General features: G+C 36.7%; 2 protein-coding genes across 5 annotated transcripts in view; one reads left to right on the top strand and one right to left on the bottom strand.

The window, feature by feature from the left end:
• asap2a (ArfGAP with SH3 domain, ankyrin repeat and PH domain 2a) overlaps window positions 1-15,461 on the top strand; it is an 89,990-nt gene extending 74,529 nt beyond the window's left edge. For 2 of the 3 annotated variants that reach the window (XM_030126387.1, XM_030126386.1), the window contains 11 exons: window positions 346-431; window positions 2,120-2,235; window positions 2,631-2,698; window positions 2,799-2,906; window positions 3,924-4,125; window positions 5,722-5,874; window positions 7,720-7,834; window positions 8,260-8,318; window positions 8,463-8,542; window positions 10,710-10,829; window positions 13,550-15,461. In XM_030126387.1, the coding sequence (XP_029982247.1) occupies window positions 346-431; window positions 2,120-2,235; window positions 2,631-2,698; window positions 2,799-2,906; window positions 3,924-4,125; window positions 5,722-5,874; window positions 7,720-7,834; window positions 8,260-8,318; window positions 8,463-8,542; window positions 10,710-10,829; window positions 13,550-13,624 (1,182 nt within the window). In that variant the 3' untranslated portion in view covers window positions 13,625-15,461. Of the gene's footprint in view, window positions 1-345; window positions 432-2,119; window positions 2,236-2,630; window positions 2,699-2,798; window positions 2,907-3,923; window positions 4,126-5,721; window positions 5,875-7,719; window positions 7,835-8,259; window positions 8,319-8,462; window positions 8,543-10,709; window positions 10,830-11,749; window positions 11,809-13,549 lie in introns of all 3 variants that reach the window. The other variant, XR_003934473.1, reaches the window with a different exon arrangement.
• A 514-nt stretch (window positions 15,462-15,975) lies between these two features.
• Window positions 15,976-25,059, bottom strand: itgb1bp1 (integrin beta 1 binding protein 1). Of its 2 annotated transcripts, none has more exons than XM_030127702.1 (7): window positions 24,932-25,059; window positions 23,426-23,585; window positions 23,246-23,324; window positions 23,033-23,163; window positions 22,456-22,548; window positions 20,821-20,970; window positions 15,976-17,461 (listed from the first exon to the last, which is right to left on the bottom strand). In XM_030127702.1, the coding sequence occupies exons 2-7, from the start codon at window positions 23,495-23,497 to the stop codon at window positions 17,390-17,392; spliced, it is 597 nt and encodes a 198-aa protein (XP_029983562.1). In that variant the 5' UTR covers window positions 23,498-23,585; window positions 24,932-25,059; the 3' UTR covers window positions 15,976-17,389. The 2 variants fall into 2 exon arrangements, with proteins under 2 accessions (XP_029983562.1, XP_029983563.1); XM_030127703.1 differs by having other exon boundaries at window positions 23,426-23,542; window positions 24,932-25,054.
• Window positions 25,060-25,194: the final 135 nt, after the last annotated feature.

Raw genomic sequence — 25,194 nt, 5'->3', positions numbered from 1 at the left:
GGGGGGGGCAAATGGCAGTTGAGTTTGATAGACATATCACCATTCAATGATTTCGATTTCGTGCTTAAAATGATTAGATGGTGTTTTTTTCAGTCCTGTCTGTTCCACGGGTGACAAAGTTTTTTTTTTTTTTTCATTTTTGTTAGAGGATTTAATTAATTGGTTGTGAAGGGGATTTTAAGCAATATAGTAAAAAATGCTCCAGGAAAACATCTCGCACCCCACCTTTAATACACCATATCCTACGTGCTTTTCTGTCATGGTTCGACTGATAGGTTGTGTAACACTTGTGTTGTGACGTCTTCCTACCATCACCTCACATTCCCATCAATCTTTTTCTTTCAGGAACAAGGGGAGACAGCGCTTCATTTAGCAGTCAGACTGGTCGATAGAACTTCTCTTCATATTGTTGACTTCCTCACACAAAACAGGTAAACACAATGAGAAAAACAGAGGGCCTGACTCTTTTCTTGTACACACAATTCGGTGTAAGCGCATCAAACGCAGCGATCGATTGTTAGAGCTTATTAGTTGAAAATATATTAGATTTTGTGCCGGTCCAATTTAAACACAAGCCAGACGATGGTACATGTCATGTACACAACAACACAGACTCTTCACACTAATACACAATTTATTAAGAGTTGAATTGCCAAAAGAAATGAACATCACGTCTCTATGGTTGAGGTGCTGGGATATTGAAATGAAACGTATGTTATGTTAAGTGGAATAGACTGGAGTTGATTTCTCTTTGTTCAGTTACTTCAACAGTTTCAGAATGAATTTACATTATTGTCTGTATATTATTATGAACGCCAGGGATGCACCGATCCAACATTTTACTGATTCTATTCTAGTGTGAAATTAATAATCAGTGTCTCACTAAGTGTAACATATTGGGATCATACGATGAAGTTTGACTTTGAATGGTGCTGTCTGCCTTTGTAAAATAAAATGTAACTCATAAATACTAATTCCTAAATAAACACAATAGAAATAAAACACTAGCACCTTTTTAAAGCCATTGTCACAGAACCCAATCCAGTTTATTTCTAAAGCACATTTAAAAGGAGTGGTATTTTGCTTTTTTAAATGGAATTATGCATTTTAAAACATTTCCCTGTGGTCTACATAAACTGTAAATGCTATGCTTGGGTCTGAATTCTTCATTAATTCAACTCCACAGGTCCATCTTCAACCCTATTTCTGAGTAATGACACCAGAAAGGTCATTTTGAGCGCTGGCCCTTTAAATGCAAATGAGCCACTTCAAGCCCCACCCCCTCCAAGTTGTTGACCATGCTGCTCTGTCTTGTTCAGCCACTTGTATTTGTAAATACAACCAACAACTGAACATTTTAGGTAATCGGCTCAAAGTTTGGACATATTTTCAGTATGGACTACAACTGCTGCTGCTGACAAACAATTATGGCGTACTCATAGAAATCTTCATCGGAAGTCTTTCTAGTAATTGATAAAAATAAAAACTTACTAATAAAAAATATATGGTGAGTTGACAGAGACAATCACAATACATAAAAGACATGACAATCTCTCAAGCTGAAATTGAAGCACTGTGGTACTGTTTGTCTTTCAAATGTTCATTGTGGTCAGTTTCAGATGTCGCAGCTCCTTCATAATTCATAGTTTGAGTTCTTGTTTGTTCAGTATTAATTGTTAGCCTTCTAAATCCAAGCTGGACTGACTGTACATATCCTGACCAAGGAAAATAAAATTCTCACTTTGTGCAGTAATCTACACCTGGCTTTTCTGCCTCCGTCCATAATAATATACATTATATAGACTAAATGTCATCTAAAATTAACATTTATTTTGCAACATTGTATAGCAAACTATTACATGATCAAAAACAAATTCATTTTAGCAAAAAAAATGTCTGTTGTGAATGTCTGGGTTCGTCAGAAATTTGTGATCTTAAAATGACGTCACGCCTTGTCGAATCAAAGTAAAAGAAAATGGCAACTGATGCATCTTAAATGAAAGAGACCACATGTTTAATTGAATCATTGGAGGTAAATAGCATTAAGTGTTTGAGGATGAACAATAGACGGTGATCCCTGATTCTGATGTGGTCTCTGCCTGACTGTGTGTCCTACCAGTCTGAATCTGGATAAGCAGACGGCCAAAGGCAGCACCGCTCTGCATTACTGCTGCCTGACTGACAACAGCGAGTGTCTGAAACTGCTGCTGCGAGGGAAGGCCTCCATAGACATCGGTAAGAAAACAGAAAACACTCAGCAGCTGGTGACTGCTGTGGTGCTTTCACTGTCCATTTCTTCCTCTTTGATTATCTTTGTCTTCCTTGTTCCTTTTCTTTTATTCTCATACACCCCCCTCCCCCCTTTGGGCCGAGTCTTGCAGGTGTAGTTCCCACAGGTGCAGGCTTTTCCAACAGACTGTGGCGAACTCTTTCTCACAGGGCTAATCTTTTTGCATCAACAAAACACCCAGATTACAGATACAGCAAGAGGGAGGACACATAGAATTGTTTAGTGTGGGAAATGGTCTAATTACACATTTCTTACTGAAAGAAAATGGGCTGTGTGTTTGTGTTTATGCGGCATGTGGATACAGCAGTGATTATATGCTTGTGCTGTGTTTCCCTTCCAGCTAATGAGGCTGGGGAGACACCACTGGATATCGCTCGGAGGCTCAAACATCTACAGTGTGAGGAGCTGGTGAGCTCACTGTGTTTATTTTTTTGGCTCATGCCTGCAGAGAAATCCCTTCCTGAAACTGTACTCGTATGCCGTCACTCATTTATGTTTATGTGTACAGTTGAACCAAGCGCTGGCAGGGAAATTCAACGCCCACGTTCACGTTGAGTATGAATGGTGCCTGCAGCATGAGGACTTGGATGAGAGCGACGAAGATCTGGATGAGAAGGTGAGGGGGCTGTGACTAGAATGAAGTTTTATCTTTAACCCTTTATGGGGCAAGCGACTATTTTTGGTAATTTCCACACACATTACAAGACAGTGACATCAACAGTTACAGTGAGGACAGTGAGTCAACAATCTCAGGTTCAGTGTGGTCTACAGGGTCTGTAAGGTCCACCTCTGCATGAACAGTGAGTGCACCTGCTTTGTTAGGTACCATGTAGTAATGGTACTAATGTAAGGGATGATGTTCAAAGGGATAATGTGGATGTTGGCAGGTGTCTGGATCAGCACTTATGTTCTAAAATTGATGTTCTAATGTTCTAAAATACATGTTCCTTTCACATTGCATGCATGTTTCTTGTATTTTTAATATATTGTTGTTGTCGGGCAGAAACCTCTTATGTCCAAAACGGTTATTTTTCAGGAAACTGGTAAAACAATGTATATTCTAAATAAATGAATGGAGTTAAGAGATGTAGTCACAGGCCATTTTCAACACTTTTCATTGGTGAAATATTTCTAAAACTGGCAGGTCAACGTGAAGACTGACTAATAGAATCGTTTTATGAAAAAACAAAAAAAAAAGACCAAAAATGGACTTATGAGGTTTCCACCCAACAGCGACGACATACCGCTTGGATTTATTTATTTATTCATTCATTCATTCCTTCATTCATTCATTTATTTATTTATTGCCACATATGGGCAAAGGACCAAATACGGTTACTTCATCGGCCTTTCATTGGAGTTTCTACATGACAAAAATCTTTGAAAAATTTCTCAAAAGTAATAGTCTTGTTATGTCCTCCAATAACACACTGAGGTTTAAATTTAGAATTTTAGAGTATTTCTATGAGCGCCCTTTAAAGGGTTAAAGAGAGTTTTAAAAAAGTAAAGTGAAGCAAAGTATTTTAGCAGCTCTTAGAGGCTGACGAATCTGGAAAAACAACCTTAACATTGCATCTCATATTTCCTGGTTATTTTTCTTTTTTTGTGACTATTGCCTAAATCTGTTTTCCAGCCGAGCCCTCATCGCAGAGACGAGCGTCCCGTCAGCTGTTACACCCCCAGCAGTAACTCCCACCTCGCCAAGGACAAGCAGCGAGCCTACATGCCCAACCTGGTCAACAATGAGACCTACGGCACCATCCTCAGCACAAATCCACCCCAGCCCGGAATGCCCTCCACCACCTCTGCACCGCCCCTGCCCCCAAGGAATCTGGGTAAGTTCAAACAAGAAAAAACATCAGGACGAGAATAACAGACAAAGGTTTATAGCATTGGAAAGTAGTGGATGAATGTAAGTACTGCACTTGTACTTGAGTGTACTTTGAGGACAAATTTGAAGTACTTGTACTTCACTCAAGTATTTCCACTTCATATTACTTTATACTTCTACTCCACTGCACCTCAGAGGCAAGTGTTTACTTCACTACTTTTGTCTGACATCCTCGTTCTCTCCTGTGAAAACCCTGTCTCCAAATGTCTTGATTTTGAAGGTTTTTGATTAAACTAAAGAATGAAATGTTCTTTTATCGGTTGAATTTTAAATCCTCCTCCTTTGCCTTAAGCTGTGTAAATTTTTAAAAAATGTATAGACACAAAGCTGAAAAAAGGCCTGTTTTTCTGAGCTCAGGACAGTGACACTACAAATATATGCTGATCTTGTAGAGCGTGATGCATTGCTGTAGATTAAACCCAACTTTCCCAACTAGGGGGAGACCCAAAAGTGGGTTGTGGACTCTGCTTCTTATTGCTTTCAGTAAAATCTCCTGTCAGACTTTTATCGTGATATATGTGAAAGTCGTGCAGTCGTTGGTGGTCGAAACCAAAATTTGATTGAAATAAGATTATAGGTGAGATATATCGCAAATGTGACCCAGTGTGAGTTATGGATTTACAAAAAGAGACAGAACCAAAACTGTTCTTGTTTAAAACCGCTAGTTTTGTCAGATACACACAATTGTACTGTATTACAATTGGCACTATATAAATAAAATTGAACTGAGACTGAATTATTATTTTTTTCTCATTAGAGTTTTGTTTATCTTTTACTTAAAAACTCACAGTGTTATTGACCCCATGTTTACGAACCTGTTTTGTTTTTTTTAATGTACATTTGGTTTGACATCTATAAAATGTTGTTGCAACTCCATGACCACAGTTCCAAAGGCAGACGAGTTGAGAACCACTGGATTAAACTACCAACAGCATATAAAGGACTAACATGTAAAGTGCAACATGCTCTTTAATGCAGAAGTACTGTGAATCAAAACTATTATATCTAAGAATAAAACCCTGACTGCAACCATTTTACTGCACAGAGACTTTTGATTTTCATGCCTAAAGCACATTTTTCTGATAATAGTTTGACTAAAGTAAGACTTTGAATACAGAATCTGTACTTGTACTGGAGTATTTTCAGTTTATTAAAGAGTTGAAGATGTTATATCACAAAAGAAACAATATTTAACAGCATAGCAGCAGGTGTAAATTGTGAAATGTCTTTTAAAGCTCAACAGAGGTGGTTTGGATTGAAAAAGAAAATACTAAAATGTCCTTCGTGGAGTGTCTATTTAGTGGTTTAATATACTGTGACCTGTCCACCTTTCTCTGTCTTTAATAATGGTTGTAGTCGACTGGAGCTCTGCCAAAGTGCAGAGGAGAAACAACCAGCTGTGCAGCCCCCGACATTCTGCACATTCCCCCTCCTCATTAACTGTAGCTGTCAGTTACTCTCTTGCTAAAGGCGGTCTCTCCTTTTGCTCCGTTTTAACAATCACTTGTCTCTCTCTCTCCATCCCTCTGACCCTCAATAGTCCAGTTATCCGGTCTGGGAGGAATGGGTCAGTCCTCAGCATCCAGCAGCTGGAAGCCTGGCTCTTTAGATCTGTGCGGGCGACAGAGGTCGTCCTCGGACCCTCCCAACATGCACCCCCCTGTCCCCCCTATGAGACTCACCTCAACTGGAGGTATGGATAGAACCTCAACCTGGGTCTTGTTTTTGTTTTATTAATTTCTGCTTTGAAGCTGTGTTTTTAGAGTCTAGTATGAAGTCTGGTCCAGTCAGTTGCATATATTTGTATATTTTCTTTGACACTTTATATTAAGGTGCATGTAACTGTTTGTTGAAAGGTGTATTGTACTATACTAAGGTATTTTATTAGCTGGTTATTAGCATTTTGCTTTTCCATCAATGCATCAGTAAAAAACACAATAGACTTATTTATTTTATTGTACTTAATTTACTTTATTTTATTTTATTTTATTTTACCAGGTAAGTAAGTTGAGAACTGATTCTCATTTTCAGTAACGACCTGGCTGAGAAGCAGCACACAAACAGAAAGAACAACAGAACAGATTACATGTACTTTATATATATATATATATATATATATATATATATATATATATATATATATATATATATATATATATATATATATATATATATATATCAAGGTAGAGACTGCGATCTGGTAGGATCGGCGATTCTACCAGTAGAGACTCAGATCGTAGTCTCTACCAGTAGAAACTCCGATCAGAGTCTCTACTGGTAGAAACTCCGATCCTGCCAGTAGAAACTCCGATTGGGTTAGGGTTAGGGTCAGAGACTCTGATCGGAGTTTCTACTGGTAGGGACTACGATCGGAGTCTCTACTGGTAGAATCGCCAATCCTACCAGATCGCAGTCTCTACCCTGACATATATATATATATATATATATATATATATATATATATATATATATATATATATATATATATATTATCATTATTTTATTTTATTTTATTTTATTTTTTAACATTTATGGTGAAAAAAATTACTGATCTCTTAGAAAGGGTGTCAGCCATGCCTATCATTGCGACTGACTAATCAATTACATATCCCTAGTTAGTAATCCCCTTTTAAGGATTTTCAGGGCCTTATTTCTTAATATCTGAGCAACTTGATCTGAAGTGTAACCTATTAGTCAATAGCAGCGGTGTCAAACATACGGCCTGTGGACTAAAACCACCCTGCCAAAGGGTCCAATCCGGCCCATGGGATGAAGTTGAAAGCTGCAAAAATTACACTGAAGATATTAGCAGTCATGGATGTCAAACTCATTTTAGTTTAGGAGCCACATACATACCAATTTAATCTCAAGTGGATTGGACAAGTAAAATAATAGCACAATAACTTCAGAAAAAAGCAAGATAACTTGATAAAAATGTCACATTTACAAACTGTCCTTTCACAAAAATGTGAATAATCTAAACAACCATGAACCTGAAAATTCTTAAGATTGATTGATTTATTCCGAACATGCAGTGAAATTTAACATATGTGAACAAGTAAAACACAAATAATATAAAAATCAACAATTAAGACAGTCTTAGAAAGAAGAACAGCACAACAGTTTCATTTACATGCACGAAAAGGGGTGGGAAGAAGTGCAGCTTATTTAATCCTGCTCCTTCTTCGTAAAATATTAATATGTATTTATCTCCGGCTTCAAGAAAAATAAGAGGAATTTTAACAACACTGTCTGTTACTAAATATTGTGTGCCTTTGTGGATCCATCGCCATCTCTAAGTTGCACATGTGTGAATGAGAAGCTGAGGCATAATATTGTTAAAATTGCACTTTCACTTTTTTGTACTAAAACAAAGAGAAAAAGTCATCGTTTACAGGTTATGTTATTATTCTACTGGTCTGGTCCACTTCAGATCACATTAGGCTGTATGTGTTCCCCTGAACTAAAATGAATTTGACACCCCTGGTCTACAGTATTTTGCGATAAAGTGGTGTGATTGTGTGATTATGTGTCCTAGGTCTGGCCCCTTCTGTGGTGAAAGCGGCGGGTATGATGGAAGCTATGAATATACAGTCCAAATCGGGTCAGGGACCAGCGGGGTCCAGGGCAGCACCACCCAAATCCCCTGCAGGGTAAGAAAATCAAAATTCATACAGTAAAATTCTCACAACTTCCACAGAAGTGAGTGGACACACACAGAAACACAGCTCTTAACCTGGGGCTGTGCATCTTTCTTACTCTGGATGTTTTTCTTGTAATGTATCATGTGTTTCCCGAGAGGAACGAGCTGCATGGCTGCTGTTCAGACGCTTCATTAGCTCCGAGGCTAAGCCCTACGTCGAGCCAGACAACCTATAACTCTCTTCCACAGTCACCCTTTTGTCTTCTAATCTCCCGCAGGTCCGATAGTGCTATAATAAATCTGTAACTGAGCTGTTAAAGCGCCCCGCGGTGCTGGACGGTTTTCAGTCTGATTTTTGTCTTTATATGGCTGTTACTACGCTGATGGAAGTAGTAGATGCTCTGGCAACTGAAACTGCATACTTCTGTTTCTCAGCAACGACAAAAGCTTCAGCAGAGGGCCGCTGAATCGAACAGAATCTATCGAAAGACCAGGTGAGTAAATAGATAAGAAGGAGAAAATGTCAGCACTGTCTAATCTCACATACAGACTGGAAAGTTACATTCACATTGTTTGACTATCTGTCTTCTGTGAAACAGTTGTTGTCATTGTGATATAATTTCCTCTTCCTGTTCCAGCTAAGGAAGTGCCAGGATGCCCCCAGAACTCCATAGGTCAGTCCCTGCCTCCAGCCCCCATGCCGAGGAAGGCCTACACGGTGAGTCGTCCCCCCCCCGTCATCCTCTCATCCTCATCCAGCCATTGTTGACTTTAATGTGCTTAATCAGTGAAGATACTCTGACTCAATGGCTCCTGGTTTTCCAAGTCATGGTTTGTTCTGTTAATGTGTTGCCCAGTCCACTGCAGAACGCTGCTGCTGCTGCTGCAGGTTTGACCTATTGTCTCAGTGTTTCCAGTGTCTACTTACCCACTGGATTTCCTTCCTGTAGTTTGAACTTTGTGCTCGGCCAAACATTATTTTCACTCTCTTGGAGTCCGCAAGGTCCCCACTGTGCTTGCAAGAAAAGCTGTGTTTTTATCGCCTTTCTGGTTTTTTTTTTTTAACTCTTTATTTATGAGTTGTTTTTTTTTTTTTTTTACAGATTCAAAAACAAAACAAAGAGGTCATGAGGTCAAGGGATTACATGAATCACATTGACAAACAACACAGTTTTTTCACTTGAAGGTTTACAAGTTTGTCTCACAGGTTATGTAAATGTGCCATTTTTCCCAAAGTTCTTCACCCAGTTCTTTCTGAAGTCATATTGGTGTAGGTCATCTGTTCTAGTAAATGGAGATGTTTTACAATACTGGTAAAGACACTGGTGGACATTCTCTCTTAAGCCAGTAGTTTGTAATGGTCTTTTTACTTGCTGCCAGCAAGATCTTGAGGAGGTAAGATTCATTTTTACTGAGACCATCAGGTTCATGACCAAGAAAGAGGGAAGTGACTGAAGTGTTGATTTTAAAACCCAAATCCTTTCTGGTTTTAAAGTTGTAATAAAGGAATTAATTGGCAACTTTTCAGCCTCAGATTAGAGGGAATGGGGCTGAATGATATATGACCAAAAATCAGGGTTGGTACAGGTGCTTGAAATTCTTGAAAATGCTTGAATTTCAATGTTGTGTTTTCAAGGTCTGAAAAGTTTAGTTTAAGTGCTTGAAAGGGCTTGTAATTATAACTCTGATATATTTATGTGTTTATCTATTCTTAATATTAATTTAATATATCTGGAATTTACCCTTGTGGGACTAATAAAAACTTAACTTAACTCTGCCAGGTTAGATGGCAAGGCAAGCCAAAGCTCCTTACAGAGAGGTGATACATTTTGAAAAATAAAACTTTATGTCAAAAAAGAAAATTAACGGGTGCTCTCAGGTCGACTCCAGGTACATTTTTATCTTAATCTTTGACTTGGTGAAGCATAATGTTAGATGTTTACAGCATAATACAATGTACATCATTGTATTAAAAGTGACAAAAGTAATCATGAGTATATGTATTCCTGTAGATATGTATTTTACTCCAGCGATAAGGTGCCGTGCTGGAAAAATTTGAAAATGACCCTTAAAAGTACTTGAAAAGTGCTTGAATGTGTCCTTGAAAAATGTGTACGAACCCTGAAAAATGTGTTTATAAAAATATTGTATCATATTTTAGGTCAAGTCATTGTCTTTCCAGTTTTAAGGCAGACAGATTTTGGTCGTAAGTGAAATTTGAAAAAACTAGATTTTTCCAATTTTGATGACCAGAAAATTACAGAAATCTCTAGTGGCATAATATTAAAAAATCAAGTAAAAGTACAAAACACCATGAGTTTCCATACCCATATTTAATTTACCGAAGATTTTGCAGGGAAAAATGAACAACGGCAACATCTGAAAGAACTTTCCCAACTTAGCAAAAAGTAATTTCTGCATGTAATACATCATGCAACTTGCTTTGCATGTACGATTAATAACCAAAAAACTCATTTGCACAAATGGATCTGAACATCAAGAACCATCATTTGATAATCAGTCAAAAGTGATATGCATTTACCTCTTTGTTTTACCGTATACCATATAGTTTCTCCAAAGTTGGTGCAAAGTGCCGTCCCACAATTAAAAAAACTAATTTAATTTACCAAGATTTACCGAAATCCCTGTTTTTTCATTTTTAATGCAAAAAGGAGATTAATTATCAGCTTCTTAGCCTATAATTAGTAGCACCAAATTCGACCTCAACGGGGAATTTCAGATTAATACAAAGTCTTTTGTGCTTCATATCCCACTACATGTTATCACTGCATGATTCAGTGGTTCTGAGGGTCTTAATATTCCCTCTTTGAAACCATTAATCTCTTCTAACCAAAAAGCTGATTAAACTTGTCCTTATCCTCCAGAAACAGAGGCCGAAGCGAGTGAAGGCCATCTACAACTGTATAGCGGACAACCCTGACGAGCTGACCTTCTCGGAGGGCGAGGTGATCGTGGTGGACGGCGAGGAGGACCAGGAGTGGTGGGTCAGTATCTCACGTTAGCCTGGGTCGTCTGTTTTTGCATTTTGGATACTCAGTTTGTTTCCCAATGTGGATAGTGGATGTCACTGCGTTTGGTAACCATGGAGGCTAAAAGCTAAAAACCCATGACCTCATTCTGGCCGATACCCCCACCCCCTCCTCCTTTTCCGCCCGCTGCTGCTTCCTCTGTGGAGCCCCTTGTGTGAACATGGACCAGCTGCAACTTGTTTTCCTCTGAGCCACCTCTGCAGATATGACCGTATTTAGTCACTCTTTCGGTCCCCAAACTCCCGCCATATTTTCTCTGTGGAAAAGCATCATCTGTGTATTTGTGTGAGAAATATGAAAATGGTTGCAGACTAATGAAGACGCACAAACGGGAGATACAGTCAGATGCAACAAGGGTCATTTTGGTGCTTCGGATCCAGGTTACACCAGCGTTTTTCATTGTACACAAACATAATAAGTTTAATATTGATCAGGGGTGTTGAATTAACTTGTTAGTTCAGGGGCCGCTTACAGCCCAATTTGATCTCAAGTGGCCTGGACCAGCAAAATAATTGCATAATAGCCTACAAGTAAGAACTCCAAATTTTTCTCTTTGTGCTGGTGCAAAAAAGTCAAATTGAATTATGGAAATGTTTACATCTACAACTATGCCTTTACAAAAAATGAGAATAACCTATCTACAGAGGTATAAAACATTTAATAACAAGCATAATCCTGCAGGTCGTCTGTTTGACACCCCTGATCTAGAGTTTATAAAACTGGCAAATAAATCCTTTTATTTGTAGCTGTTTTTACACAGATCAGACCATATTTGTACCATTACTTTTTATTTGTACAGAGGCTTATCCTGTTTGACTTGTAGCTTTGTGCAACTATTATCAGAAAAGAAACATGTCCTAGCTTTTTATTTTCAGGTATAGAAGACGTTAAAAAAACTGGATTATTTTCAGTTCTGTCTTCTTTATCACATAAGGTAATACCCTGGAGAGGTGTTTGACTTATTACTGACATCTCTGTGGTGACGTAGCATCGTCTATTATCAGTTAGGATCCTGAAATGATTCAGTTTTGATTCACAAAGTCTGGATTTTATCCCAATCAGAGATGAGATACAAGCTCATACCTTTTTAAGATTTTCCTCATGTTTTAATAACTTGATTTTTATATACTTCAGTATGTGTAATGGGTGTTGCAGCATTTGTGCACAGTGAAATTAGACTGATCTCTGGATTTTAAGAATCAGTACTGAATCATTCAGAAAAACAATTGTGATTTTATATTTGTGCTTTGTTGTATAGTTAAGTTGTGTTTTAGCTTTGTGTATGTGTCATTGTACTGAAGAGATACAAACTGCAGTCCCGCAGCTAAAAAGCTAACTTAAAAAGCATTTAAATGTGCAGATCCTACATGTTTACTAAGGTTCTTCTGTTGGTTATAGAAACCCAACATCATATTAGTAGATAGCAGGAAACCTGTTTAATGTTGGACACTTGCAGTTGGTAGGTGGTGTATTGAATGTCCTAAGATTTAACTTTTTTAAAATAATACAGGAATAAGATGCACAAGGCTTATGTTTCCATCTTGTTAAAAATACCTTGATTTCTTTTTTGAAAGTGAAGCTAAAAATATATATATTTAAATTATGCAGCCTCAGAATCACTAAGCCGTACATAAAAAACTATAACTTGTTCTACCTCGTTCTTATTCCTTCGTCTTCCAAAACTACTGAAACATATATCAAATAGTTAAATTTAAATTTTGCTTAATGAAAACTGTGAAAAATGCCTAAACTGCAAAATTAATCTGTCATTGTCAATCTGTTTCATCATAAATTCTCTTATTGCAGCTTCTTTAGATTTTCTGGTTTCTTTCCTGCTGTGTGACAGTAAATGAATATTTTTTTGTAACCATTATCTCACATTTCATAGACCAATCAATTAATTGAGAAAATAATCAATAAATTAATAAAAAATTGGGGGGACAAAGTGAGAATACTGAGGAAACTGCTACAAAAACTTCCAGATATTCAGAGGGTAGAACTAATAAATGTAAGCACAAGACAGAAATAAAAATGCTAATGACACTTGGTAAGAAAAATTATTATAGTTTTAACCTCTTGCATTGTAGTTTACACCAAATTGTTCTGTACGGTTGATCAGGTCTCAGTTCAACAATGTTATGTGCACAAAAAAACGATAGAAATAAATGTAGTGCTTATCAAAACGATGCCACAGCGAATGTCTGCCTTAATCAAACCTAAAGGCAATCCAACAAAATATTGTAATATAAATGTTATTCAGTTTCCTGCAATCTGAAATATTACTTTGGATTTCATCAGATTAAAGAAGAATCTTAATAAATACGTAAGATTTGCCTACTTATTGTAAATGCTTTTTAGATATGTATTTTTTTGGTTGTTTTAGTTTTATTTATTTAAAAAGCGGACTGTGCATATTGATGAACATACCAATGTAAATATGCCAGAATTAGTCAAAAACCTACTTTACATCTGTAGTACCCATCTGCAGTTTGCACCAATATATTAAAAATGTCCGATGTATCTTTTAGACTATTTATTGCCTCGATACTTAAATGCTGTATTTTTGCCCGTATTAAAACTCCCCTATAGAACTAAAGAGACCCGACTTAACTCCCACACTGTAAATCTATGCGTTTGTATCATCCTTGAACCTGTTTTCTGTCTCCGTTCTGCAGCTTGGCCACATCGAAGGTGATCCGATGAGGCGAGGAGCTTTCCCGGTCACATTTGTGCACTTCATTGCAGACTGAAGGATAAATGTAATCGTGTCGGGTTCAGGTCTGGGATGCAGCGTCTTCCCATCACCTTTGTTTCTGTTAGCCAAAAGCCAGCGAGAACACCGCTAACAGTTGTGTCGTCATCATCATGGTCGTCGTCATCATCATCAGCTTTAGTGGCACCATCTGCGAACCACACCTTGACTCCGCTTGGGCGTGGTCACGGCAACGGTCACACCACAAAGTCTGGGTATCACTTTTTCGCAGCCATGTACTCATACTGTAGGACCATATGTGGTTTTAACGCTTGCTGTTGATGTTTCTGACTATAAGATTTTCAAGTGATGATTGTAGTGAATGACCTCTTGCGATGAATGCACTTTCCTCGTCTTTGTCCTCGTTACAGCCTAACATTTGACACAATGAAGGTTATATGTACAGTATTCATTTCCTCCATTTTCTGTTAAAAGTGATAGACGGCAATGTATTTAAACTTACTACTAACTGTAAATGTGAACATGCTTACATTCCACCTCTGTGTTGAGCGTCTTCCTGCTTCTAGGTGCAACTGTTGAATCTGTAGTGCAGTAGGCCTCCTGTGTGGAGCCAGACACTTCTTAATGGTGCTAAGTTATACCTGGAATATGCTCGAAGCCGCCCCCCGAGGGAGCGCTTCCCTGACCCCGTTTTAAAGACAGACCGGTGTTGAAAAAGAAAATTGGGGGGTTGCTGCATGCAGAAAATAGCCCTCCACTCATGACACCTGGGAAATCACACTTTCTCATGTGTGTGTGAGCGCTGCAAATGAATTCAGTCATTCTACGAGTGCTTTGTCGTGTCTTAATTTCATCCACGTGCTCATTCTGCCAGTACAGTTTTAGCACGGAGGATATTAATCCACACAACACTCCAGTTTTTTTTTCCCCCCGTCTTACTGTTTTAGGTCAAATGACGACACTGACTGAAGCTGCAGCAGCCAGTAGTAATTACCTTTTGCTTCGTCCGACACTTGAGGCTATTTCTGCCTGTCATCTGCCTTATTAGCTTTAGCAAAATAGCAAGTGTGTCTCATTCACAGAGTAAGCTGAGGATGAAAGAACAATAAAATAGTAGGACGTTAAAAAAAAGAGCCTATGCTAACAAGAGGGAGGCCGCTCTGTGACTGTAGTTTCTTCCTCTTGCCTTTGAGCACATTCACTCTTACAGGCTGATTCAGTGTTCACATTCGAGCTAAATCCAGTTTATATCTGACACTCTATACAAGCAGCCATAGAGAGACTATGTAAACCTAATGTATCTGTACATCTCTGGGGTCCCATAATGTAGAAAGAGGAGTTTTATCTATAGTGTTATGAAATAAATCTAAAACATTCAATGTAATTAACTTCATTTTGGTTGCAGAGCAACTTTCTTTGTTTATAAATACTGTATGTTGATATTAAGGCATTTAACAGGAAACCGGAGCCTTCTATGGATTTGTGAATGACACAAAGAGAAGCATGTGAACTGAAGGTGATAAACACTCTTCACTCCGTTTAATATAAACTCACTGGAAACAGGAAGATTTATTAATCTATACGTGTACATAGATTTGGTTTGTTTGTTGATATTTAAATGTAAAGCGTTAACCTGGGCAGTAAATGTCTTTTAATGCACTGTGGTGATGAGCAGTTACAGATACAACCTCAGCTGGACTTGTGTGTGTGTGTGTGTGTGTGTGTGGGTGTGCAGAAATACACAATACACACACATCTGGGAAATACACGTAATCCTTTCACATTAACTGTTAGAGGATCGAGGTATCCGCTCTTAACTCTGTTGTGCAAGTAAACGGGAAAATGAAACTGGAATAATAAAATACGAAATACAACAGTGCTATTGTGTTTTTTTTCTTCTTTCTAGATGAAGTGTACACATATTTGCAGAGTAGAAAGCAACAACAAAACAAATATCTGCTTTTGTACATTTGCTGTGATTCCCTTCAGACTAAACACAGATTATGCATCAAGAGCGCCCTCTGGTGGATATTTTTAAACAGCGCTGCATGAGGTTGCACTTACATACATAAAGTGCATCATAGTAGAGCAGCAACAATCAACTGGCAAGATATCGATCTTTAAAATTCTTTTTATAATCAATCATCATAAATCGTCCAATGTGACAGTAACTGAATATCTTTTGGTTGTAGACAGTGATATTTGAGACTTTCTGAAACCCTTTTTAACGTTTTTATCACAATTCAACGAAAAAGTAGTTCATTAAATAGGAAAATAATAAATGGATTAATTAAAAGTTGGGGGGAAATGTAAGAATATTGAAGATACCATTGCAAAAAACCTCCAAATATTCAAAGGACAAGATAAGTGCAAAAACAAGACAGAAAGCAAAATGCAAATGACACTTTATTAAGAAATATAATTATAAACTGTTCCATTCGAGATTGTACCAGATTGTTCAGTTCAGTCTGAACTAAAGCAAATTCAACTCCAAGAACATGCTATTATTATTGTTATCTAGCACAGTCTATAGTAATGCTAGTACCACAACTGTAAAGCCACTCGTAGATTATTAGGCTTTATACCAGACTAAAATAAACCAGAAAACACATCAAGCTTTTGGTACCAAGAAACTCGTAACATGTAAAAGAAATATTAAAAACAAAGACAAAATCATCATTACAAAAAGGTCCAACGAGTAACAACAAACACAGATTCCTCCGGCAGAATATGAAGCACAGTTAAAGCGTCTATGTAACGTATCTTTGAGGCAAAAAGTACCAATACTGCATAAAAAACACACAAAAACTACAAATGGACATTAGAGATTTTCAACATGAAGAGAGTCAAACTTCCTTAAACCTCTACAGATGATTATCTCCCATTTTTTTCTTTCAACTCAGCTGTTTTTTTTTTGTACCATAATTTACATTAAATAATATAAAGTTACATTAATTCCCTGTACTGTAATAAAAAAGGCACCCATTTCTGTCCTTTTTCCTCAAACTTTCCCTTCTCTTAATTCTTACTTCATGAGTGAGGGATATGATTCTAAGAAAAGATTAAGATCAATTCACAGTTTCTGAGGGGATTGTTCGAAACGCATGTAAAGGGTTTATATATATATATATATATATTTTACAGACAAAATGCTGTAAAATTCCTTCTCAAGGCCGTCCACAACTTTTAAGTACATTATTACTGTATGAAAAGTCAAATTTTCATTGTCTAATTGAAAAACTGCATTATTTTTTTGTTTGATTGTAATAATATAGATTCAAAAGTACTCAAAATGCATTATTTTTAGTCAAGTAATTACAATAAAAAGTCACCAAAACACCTAAATTGTCATCAAACCTAAGGAAAATCCTGTCGTTTCATCCATCTTTCATTTTTTTCCCTAAATCTTAAGAGTTTTATTCTTTAGTTTTGTGAAGTTTTTTATTTTAATATCAGCTTTAAAATGTGGATTTATAGTCAATTTTTGCATCACAAGAGGGAAAAACAATCTAGAATGAGCTTTACTGCTCACACAATGATTTTAATTATTTTACTTTGCCTAGATGTTTGTCTTTACTGTTCTATTCAAGACCTAAAGACAAGGAGTTTGTATCCCTAAAAATCAAGTCAATTTCATGACTTTTCTGTGGATAAGCTGAATTTAAAGGGTGAAAAGTTGCAAAACAAGGGAAAGAAATTCTTTTTGGTCTGTTGCAGTGCGACTGCCATGTTGCTGTTGCTGGTTCTGCAGGTGTTTCATCACTGTGGACAGATGTCGGCTCCGTCCATTTGCCCTCGTTCCTCAGGATTTGTCTGACATCAGAGCGCAGTCGAAGGAGGTCGACAGCACCTTACAGATGGACTGGGCCTGATCCTGTTCAGATGAGGACAGACAGTGCTGGTTAAACTAACGCCTTAAAGAAGTGATATTTTGCTTTTTTTAAATGGAATCATGCATTTTAAAACATTTCCCTGTGGTCTACATAAACTGTAAATGCTCTGCTTGGGTCTGAATTCTTCAATAATTCAACTCCACAGGTCCATCTTCAACCCTATTTCTGAGTAATGACACCAGAAAGGTCGTTTTCAGCGCTGGCCCTTTAAATACACATGAACCACTTCAGGCCCTGCCCTCTCCAGGTTGTTGGCTGTCCTGCTCTGTCCCATTCAACCAACAACTGAACATTTTAGGTAATCGGCTTGAAGTTTGAACATATTTTCAGTATGGACTACAACCGCTGCTGCTGACAAGCAATTATATCGTACTCGGAGAAATGTTCATCAGAAGTCTTGACCTTATATGTGCAAATGTCGTGATATAACTAGTTATTGACACAGCAAATCAAGCAGGAATTAAAACGGGTTGTAGAAATCCACTCAAATCAATATAAAGATAGCTTTGCAGCACCTGGAGGGTTCAAATTCAAACTTTTTGAACTATTAGGGTCCAAATATACAAACAAATGTACCAAAGACAAATAAAAGTCGGTTTAGCAAAATATGACCCTTTTAATATACCATTAATACCATTTTTAGGCTTTTGAGCCTTTATTAGAAACATTAGAAACACCCCCCCCAAAAAAAACAAAAAAAAAAATTACACTTAAGGGTTCCACGTTCAACTCAATTTGATCTCAAGTGAGTCGGACAAGTAACATACTAAAATTACATTACGACAACGTTTGCGTTTATAATCTATCCTTTCACAAAACAGTGAATAACCTGAAAAAATAATCAACAACCTGAAATGTCTTAAGAGAAGTGCAATTTTAACAATATTCTGTCTAGTACTAAACATTTTGTGTATTTGTAGATCCACTGTGATGTGTAAGTTGTAATGCACATGTGCAAATGAGAAGCTGACTTGTAATATTGTTAAAACTGCACTTTTTTTTTTTTTTTTTTTAAGAAATTTCAGTTTTTCCATCATTGAGCAGGTTACTCACATTTTTTAAAGGATAGTTTGTATAATGTACATGTTCTCATAATGGAATTTGACTTTTTTTCCCTGCTGTAAAACAGAGAGAAAAGTTTGGAGTTGACATTACACTGGTCAAAGTTAAGTTTTTTGAGCTGATTTAGGATAATTTTGGTGTGCTGAATCCAAAAATCACATTAATTTTGCTCAATCAGGTCAACTTTCTGAACTATGCTACATATTGGCTTTTTAACATTTTTGCTTACATTTATGGGCATTTTCACATCATATGATACAAAATTCTTTCATATTTCTTGCAATAAATGAGTTCTGAAGATTTTACTTTTGACAATTTATGATTAATGTTTTTTTTTAATATTACAGGTGAATGAAATGGCTTCGACTAGAAGATCTTGCAAAAATAAGCCTGACGTATTCTGCTACATCTGCGGTGAATACACCATTGTACCTAACAGGAATCCTGTTAGAAAATGATTTTTTTTTCTCTTAAAACCTATTTTGGGTGAGAACTACGGTATATAAAAAATCAACTGATAAAGTCACAAAAATGTAATCAATTTTGTGAGAAGATCAAATTTTTCAAAATCAAATTAGCAAAAAAACCTGACCTGATTGAGAAAAACAGATTTCATTTTTGGATTTAGCGCTGCAAAATGGTCCTAATTCAGTTGAAAAACCTAGACAACTTGCAAAAAACATTTTTTTGTAACCCAGTGTTATTTATATATTATCATGATATTATTTTCCTGGTCTGGCCCACTTGCGATCATATTGGACTGTATGTGACCCTGAACTAAAATGAGTTTGACAACCTTGGTGTAGAGAGACAGAAAGATGTGAGATAATTCTGACAGATGACCTCCTAACTCCACAAACCGTATGACTCCAAAAACTTCTATAAAGGCAGAAACAAGCTGAGATGAAGGTGATCAGTGTCTGAATAGTAGTTCAGGTTCATCTGTACAACAGAGAATCACAGGACACTTACACAGAACCACATTAACCTCTAAAAAGGTTAGTTTTTATCCTGGTTTTACTATATAATAAATATGGGTCTGAAAGTCTAAAACTTTAAAACTCATTGATCTTATGCAGTTCAAAACTATTCAAATAATGTATAAAGTAAAGAACAGCTTACTGCTGGGCAATATTCAAGAAATGTTTTGTGAAAGAGAGGGAGGCTATGATTTAAGGGAAAGTTAAATTCAAAGATTCATAAAGTGCACACTATGTGAAAAAGTTTCTGTATCACTGTCTGTGGAGTAAAACTGTAGAACAAATTGTGTGTGGAGATAAAACAAATATCAAACATACTTCAGTTTAAAAAAAGATATAAAGTATTGATTCTTGTGAGGTACAGTATGTAGTAATGACAATGAGGGCTGTTTGTTTATGGATAATGTTGTATTGATAAATATGCTGTAATTATTGAAGAAAACTTGAATTGTTGAGTCTGATTGTATGACTGTACTGCCATGAACATATTGTTGTGTATTAGTTGTGGCTGAATGCTAAAAGTAGGAAAAATGTATTGTTTGATTGTTGTATTAAGTCAGTGATAAAGGTGTAAAAGCACTTGAGGTAGGATTAAATAAGTTTATACTTCTTCCTACTCCTTTTCGACCATGCAAAATTCAGACTTGCACGTACTTGAAGATAGATTCTGTTCATTTAAATGTTATTTGGTTTTTGTCTTATTTTGCTTTGTTTTGTTTTATTTTGTTTCTTTGCATGTTCAAAATAAATAAACAGAAATAAATATCCTTTTGTACAGCATATTTAGAATATTTTCACTGCTTATACAATAATACAACCAGTCACAATCTTTTCCTATGGAGAAATGAAGCACTTTTAAAGTTCACTGACAAAAGGTTAACCTCTACAGCCTGTGTTGTTTTGTCATTGTGGTGTTATTTCAGATTCTAATCAACAAGTAAATTATCTGATCAAGGCAGCATTTTGTTATGAGGTGAAAATCAAGTTACTCATTTGAGTTCAGAGGTTCAGAATAGGATGATATAATGGCTGCAGTTCCAGATTTGGCCAAATCTGACTGAAGGACATGAGGAATGAACACCTGTGATTAGAAACAGTGACACTTAATTTATTTCATTACGTAGAGCTGTTAGGAAAAAAAGCTTAAAGTACAACTATGTCATGATATGTATGGGAAGGAAGTATTACGTGACCATTATCGCCACCACTGATGTGTTTTATTCCCACTTAGTCATATGATTCTGTTTACAGCTCAAAAACATGTCTTGTATTGGTGTTTATTGTCGCTCTAAACTCACTGAGCTGCTGCACTGATAGACCCAGATGCTGCACTCCTCCTGGTTTGCATCGGTGGTTTTAAGAGCCAGCAGGTTCTTCCCTGCACCGAGGCCATCGTCGTAACACAGCATACGTACAATCAGGTAGAGCGGGTGGCGATGCAGCACATCCTGGAAGAAGGAACCAATAAAAAAACTTTTACCAACATGAGATTCTCCTCTGCATTGGTACAAAAGGGTGGTATATTAGGACCATTATACAAAACAGTAAAATGCACAAGATATGGAGGAAAAATCCAAGATTAAAGTCATAAATATAGATGGATATTCACTGAGATTAAAGTGGTAAATTTACAAGTTAAACTCACAAAAACTCATATTCCCTGAGGTCACTGCAGGAAAAAATAGTGAGAAATCTTCTATTGCTGTTGTATAAGGAAGAGGATTAGGGCCACTGGGAAAAAAAAATAAAATTAAGGTCCAATATATATTTTTTTATTATTATTCTGAGAAAAAGGTCTGAGATTAAAGTCAGAATTCTGATGTTTTTTTTTAATCATAATTCTGACTTTAATCTCAGAATTCTGACTTTTTTTCTCAGAATAATAATAAAAAAGAACTATATTGGACCTTAATTTGTTTTTTTTTTCCAGTGGCCCTTATCTTCGTACATAGTTGTATGACACCATATAATGCAACAAAAATACACAATATTATGTGGTTAAGTGGTTATTTATCATATTAAAAGTTACTTTTGACACGTAATAGCTTTAGATTAAGCTTATTAAGATGTTAAAAATGTAAAAGTAATCTATTTTTGCTTTATCAGGCTGCATTTGCAAATAAGAATCTGCTCTTAGTTGCTTGCCTGGGTAAATAAAGGTCAAATTAAAAAAAAAAAAAATGTATTTCTTAATTAATATAATAACATAATTTATCTGATTTCCTTCTTTAGAATTACTTTACCTTTCATTACACTCTGTTACAGACTCAGGGTCCAAGTAAAAAAACAAAACAAAACAAAGACAAGACTTAAAAAAAACATAAATACAAGAGTGGAAAACAGAAAAAAATTATAAAATGATCTAATAAACACCCTAGAAAAGACAACTGTCTCCATGGAACCTGAACCTTGATATTTACTTTTACAACAGGCCAACAAACACATTAATAAATCAGATTTAATAAAACCGCTTTAACAGTATTAGAACTGCAGTCGCACACATTTCACTCACATTACACCATCTAGGCCTATTCATTAATAATCTCATAGCATCATCATAAGCTACTTGAAGTCTCTGTAAACTGATTTCACTATAATCTGACCACCAGCAATATAAGAGGCTATAACATGACTTTACGTTCCATTATTTAAAGCTCTTTCCTGCTCTCAGAAGGAAAATACGATGAAACATGATGATATGATGATGAAAACTTCAGCGAAACTTCATCTCATATTACACCAGTCCAGATAAAGAGGAAAAAAACGAAGAATTTTGTACATTTTTCAAACTAGTGCTGAATTCATAACAGCTCTGTCCATCTGTGGTGATGAAACAGCAGCACGGCTCCGTCTAATCAATGGCCGTACAGTCTTGTGTCTCTGATGCAGTTTATCATTTTACTACTGTTTTGCTGCAGAGAAACACAACTCACACACTGGTCGAGTGAGGCCACTTTGACTCCGTACTTGGACACTCCCAGGATCATCTCCTCGTCTCCGGGAACGAAGGGCAGCTTTCCATCTTGCTGTAAAAAGAAACACAAGAGGAGAGGTTAAACGACAGTCATAACAGTATTTAAACTAATGACATAGATGTAGAGGACGCAAATAAAAATATCAGTCAACAGAGTTTAAGCTTAACCCATAAAGACCCAAACTTCCACTGTCGACCAAAAGCAACTACTGATCTAAACTGTTGATTCACTAATCCTTTCAATACATGTAAATAATTGGTGTAAAATACAGGTTTTCATCTTTTCATGGTCATCAGATATGACCCATTTGGACGATCAAAGGCTCCATAATGAACATGAAAACACCGTCATCCTCTACAACACTGATTCACCAGTAAAACCCATGGAATTTGATAAATGCCACTGTAATTTTTGCATTTCAAAAATTCAACCCATAGGCCAGATTGGACCCTTTGGCAGGCTGGTTTTGGCTCACAGGCCGTATGTTTAACACCTATGTTCGGGACATTTTCAACCCTGATGTCATCTTCTTTACCTGAGCAGCATCGATATAATTGATGAGGTCCAAAGGCTCCTGGAGGGTTTTGCTCATGTCAAACTGTAACTTCTCGATGGCTCCCACATACTTGACCCTGAACTCAGCGCACGTGTCTGATGCACTGTTACCTGCACGAGACCACACAGATTCAGTGAAAGAATAAACTGGAAGCAAAATACAGCAGAGGTGAGAGCTGTTCCTGTTTCTGACCTGAACTCTTTGTGGAATCTGTGTCAAGGCTGGCGACGGTGCTGGATCTGGAGAGGCCTCCCAAACTGGAGTCCACAGACTACAGACAAACAAACACAGGGCTGTAGAATGTAAACACTATCCCACAGGTTTAACAGCTGCTCTGTCCTAACATTTCAGCGTATACGTGTGTGACTTTACTTTGCTTTTGGTGCTGATCTCACTGCTTTGGGAGCTGCTGCTGCTGTGGCGCTTTTTGACTTTCCGGAACATCCTTCACCATGACGACCGCATCCAGCCCTCCAGCCCCGACGACCACTAGTAACACAGACGACAATGCTCCAAATGCAGTTGCATTGCACTGTAGACAAAGAACTTTCATGTATAGTCATACATAGTTATACATCTACAAAAAATTTACAAAATAGGGATTTTTCTTTTGTTTTTAAGAGTTGACTTCCTTCTCATTCTCAGTTAAAACATTACCAAATGTTTCCATGTTTTAACTAATGCTGCATAGAGTTTACTGTTCAATATTTTATCATTCTGATAGTTTTGAGTGTCCGACCTCTAAATTTGTGAAGTTTTTGTTGTTTGGTCAGTGTTTACCATGCTCTGACCATAAAGAATCTAAAACTTTGTATATTTATACTTTTATATGTTTATCTTGTTGTTACATGTTAACAGACAATTTCAAGATGTGGTAAATAGGTTAATTTTTTGTGTGTGAGAAAATTAGAAAATGTCAGAGAGCTGAAACATGAAATTAACTAAACTAAAACTGTTTTTCATTCATTCATGTCCTTGATGAGTACGGAATTCCTTCCTATACGTTTGCATTTTGTGTTTTTGTTATTGAATGAAGCATCTACTTCCATTTTTCTTCAATGTAAGAAAAGTGTAAAGTCAAACTGATGCAGTAAATGGGTTTATATCTAGTTTTGCAACTGTTTTGAATGCAATACTCTTAAACAACACTTAAAATCTATAGTATAATGTGGAACATAATGGTCTTTTCCTTAATATGCAATATAAAGTAGAATTTAGAAGCCTGGGAACAAGAGAACATTAATGAAGATATCCGATTGTTTTACTTTCATTTTCACTTTTCTCTCCAAGGTTTTACTCCTTAAATAGTGCATAAGTTATTAATTCTGAAGCATCTCCTTTTGTTCTAAGGATGCATCATTATGACTCCATTAAAAGGTTGTTTAAGATGAGAAAAATGAGACAAAAATAATAAATAATCGTCTTAATAATGTAAAAGGACATAGAGTTAAATACCTCTGTGGTCATTTTAGGTAAGGTCACAAATAGGAAGCAGGTTTCACCAGTAAAAGTTGTATCTATTTTAATCTGTATCATGAATAACTGGTAAATATATTTAAGGGCCCTGTGTGTTTAATGTGTTGGGGCCATTAAAAATTTACACCAAACCCCCAGAGACATGATACACCGCAAAAACGGTCCAGTTTCACTTGGCCTCATCAGATAGCTACAGCTAACAATGTTAACCGAGCTAAAAACTCAGTGAGGTAAACATTTTATTTAACTAGACCCTGAAATAAACCCAATATCTACGGGAAACTCATCGACTCCACCTTAAATGCCCTGAAGTTGAGACGCATTCAACTTCTACTGAGGGCTGGAAAATACAACCCATTACCTGCATTCGGTTTAGTTTTTTTTTTTTAGCAAGCGGCTTACCTGTTTGTGCCGTAAACGTTTCACTGTGTCGTTTTTGTTTTTTCCTCCTCTCTGTGTTATGTTTACCTACAGTTTGACTCCTTTTGGCTTCCCTCTGAGTTTCACAGCCTCCACCCAAACCAGTTAAAGGAGACGCCACCACGTACTACTGCACCACAAAACCACCTCGAAAGTTAATATTTTCACCCACAAAATTTAAATATATCTAATTTTAGGCTGAATAAATTGAAGTTAACACCACATAAATAAAAAAAAATCTTGTA

This window comes from Sphaeramia orbicularis, chromosome 22 (genome assembly GCF_902148855.1).
Source record: "Sphaeramia orbicularis chromosome 22, fSphaOr1.1, whole genome shotgun sequence".
NCBI classification, from domain to species: Eukaryota; Metazoa; Chordata; class Actinopteri; order Kurtiformes; family Apogonidae; genus Sphaeramia; species Sphaeramia orbicularis.
The sequence above is the reverse complement of the archived record's forward strand: the minus strand, read 5'-3'. Positions and strand labels throughout refer to the sequence as shown.

Excerpts from the sequence above, each read along its gene's own strand:
- itgb1bp1 (XM_030127702.1), bottom strand. The coding sequence starts at position 23,497 with ATGTTCCGGAAAGTCAAAAAGCGCCACAGCAGCAGCAGCTCCCAAAGC. Across the intron at positions 23,325-23,425 it reads AGATCAGCACCAAAAGCAAA|TCTGTGGACTCCAGTTTGGG; the intron begins GTAAAGTCACAC and ends GTTTGTCTGTAG. Across the intron at positions 17,462-20,820 it reads TCTATCAGTGCAGCAGCTCA|GATCAGGCCCAGTCCATCTG; the intron begins GTGAGTTTAGAG and ends TCATCTGAACAG.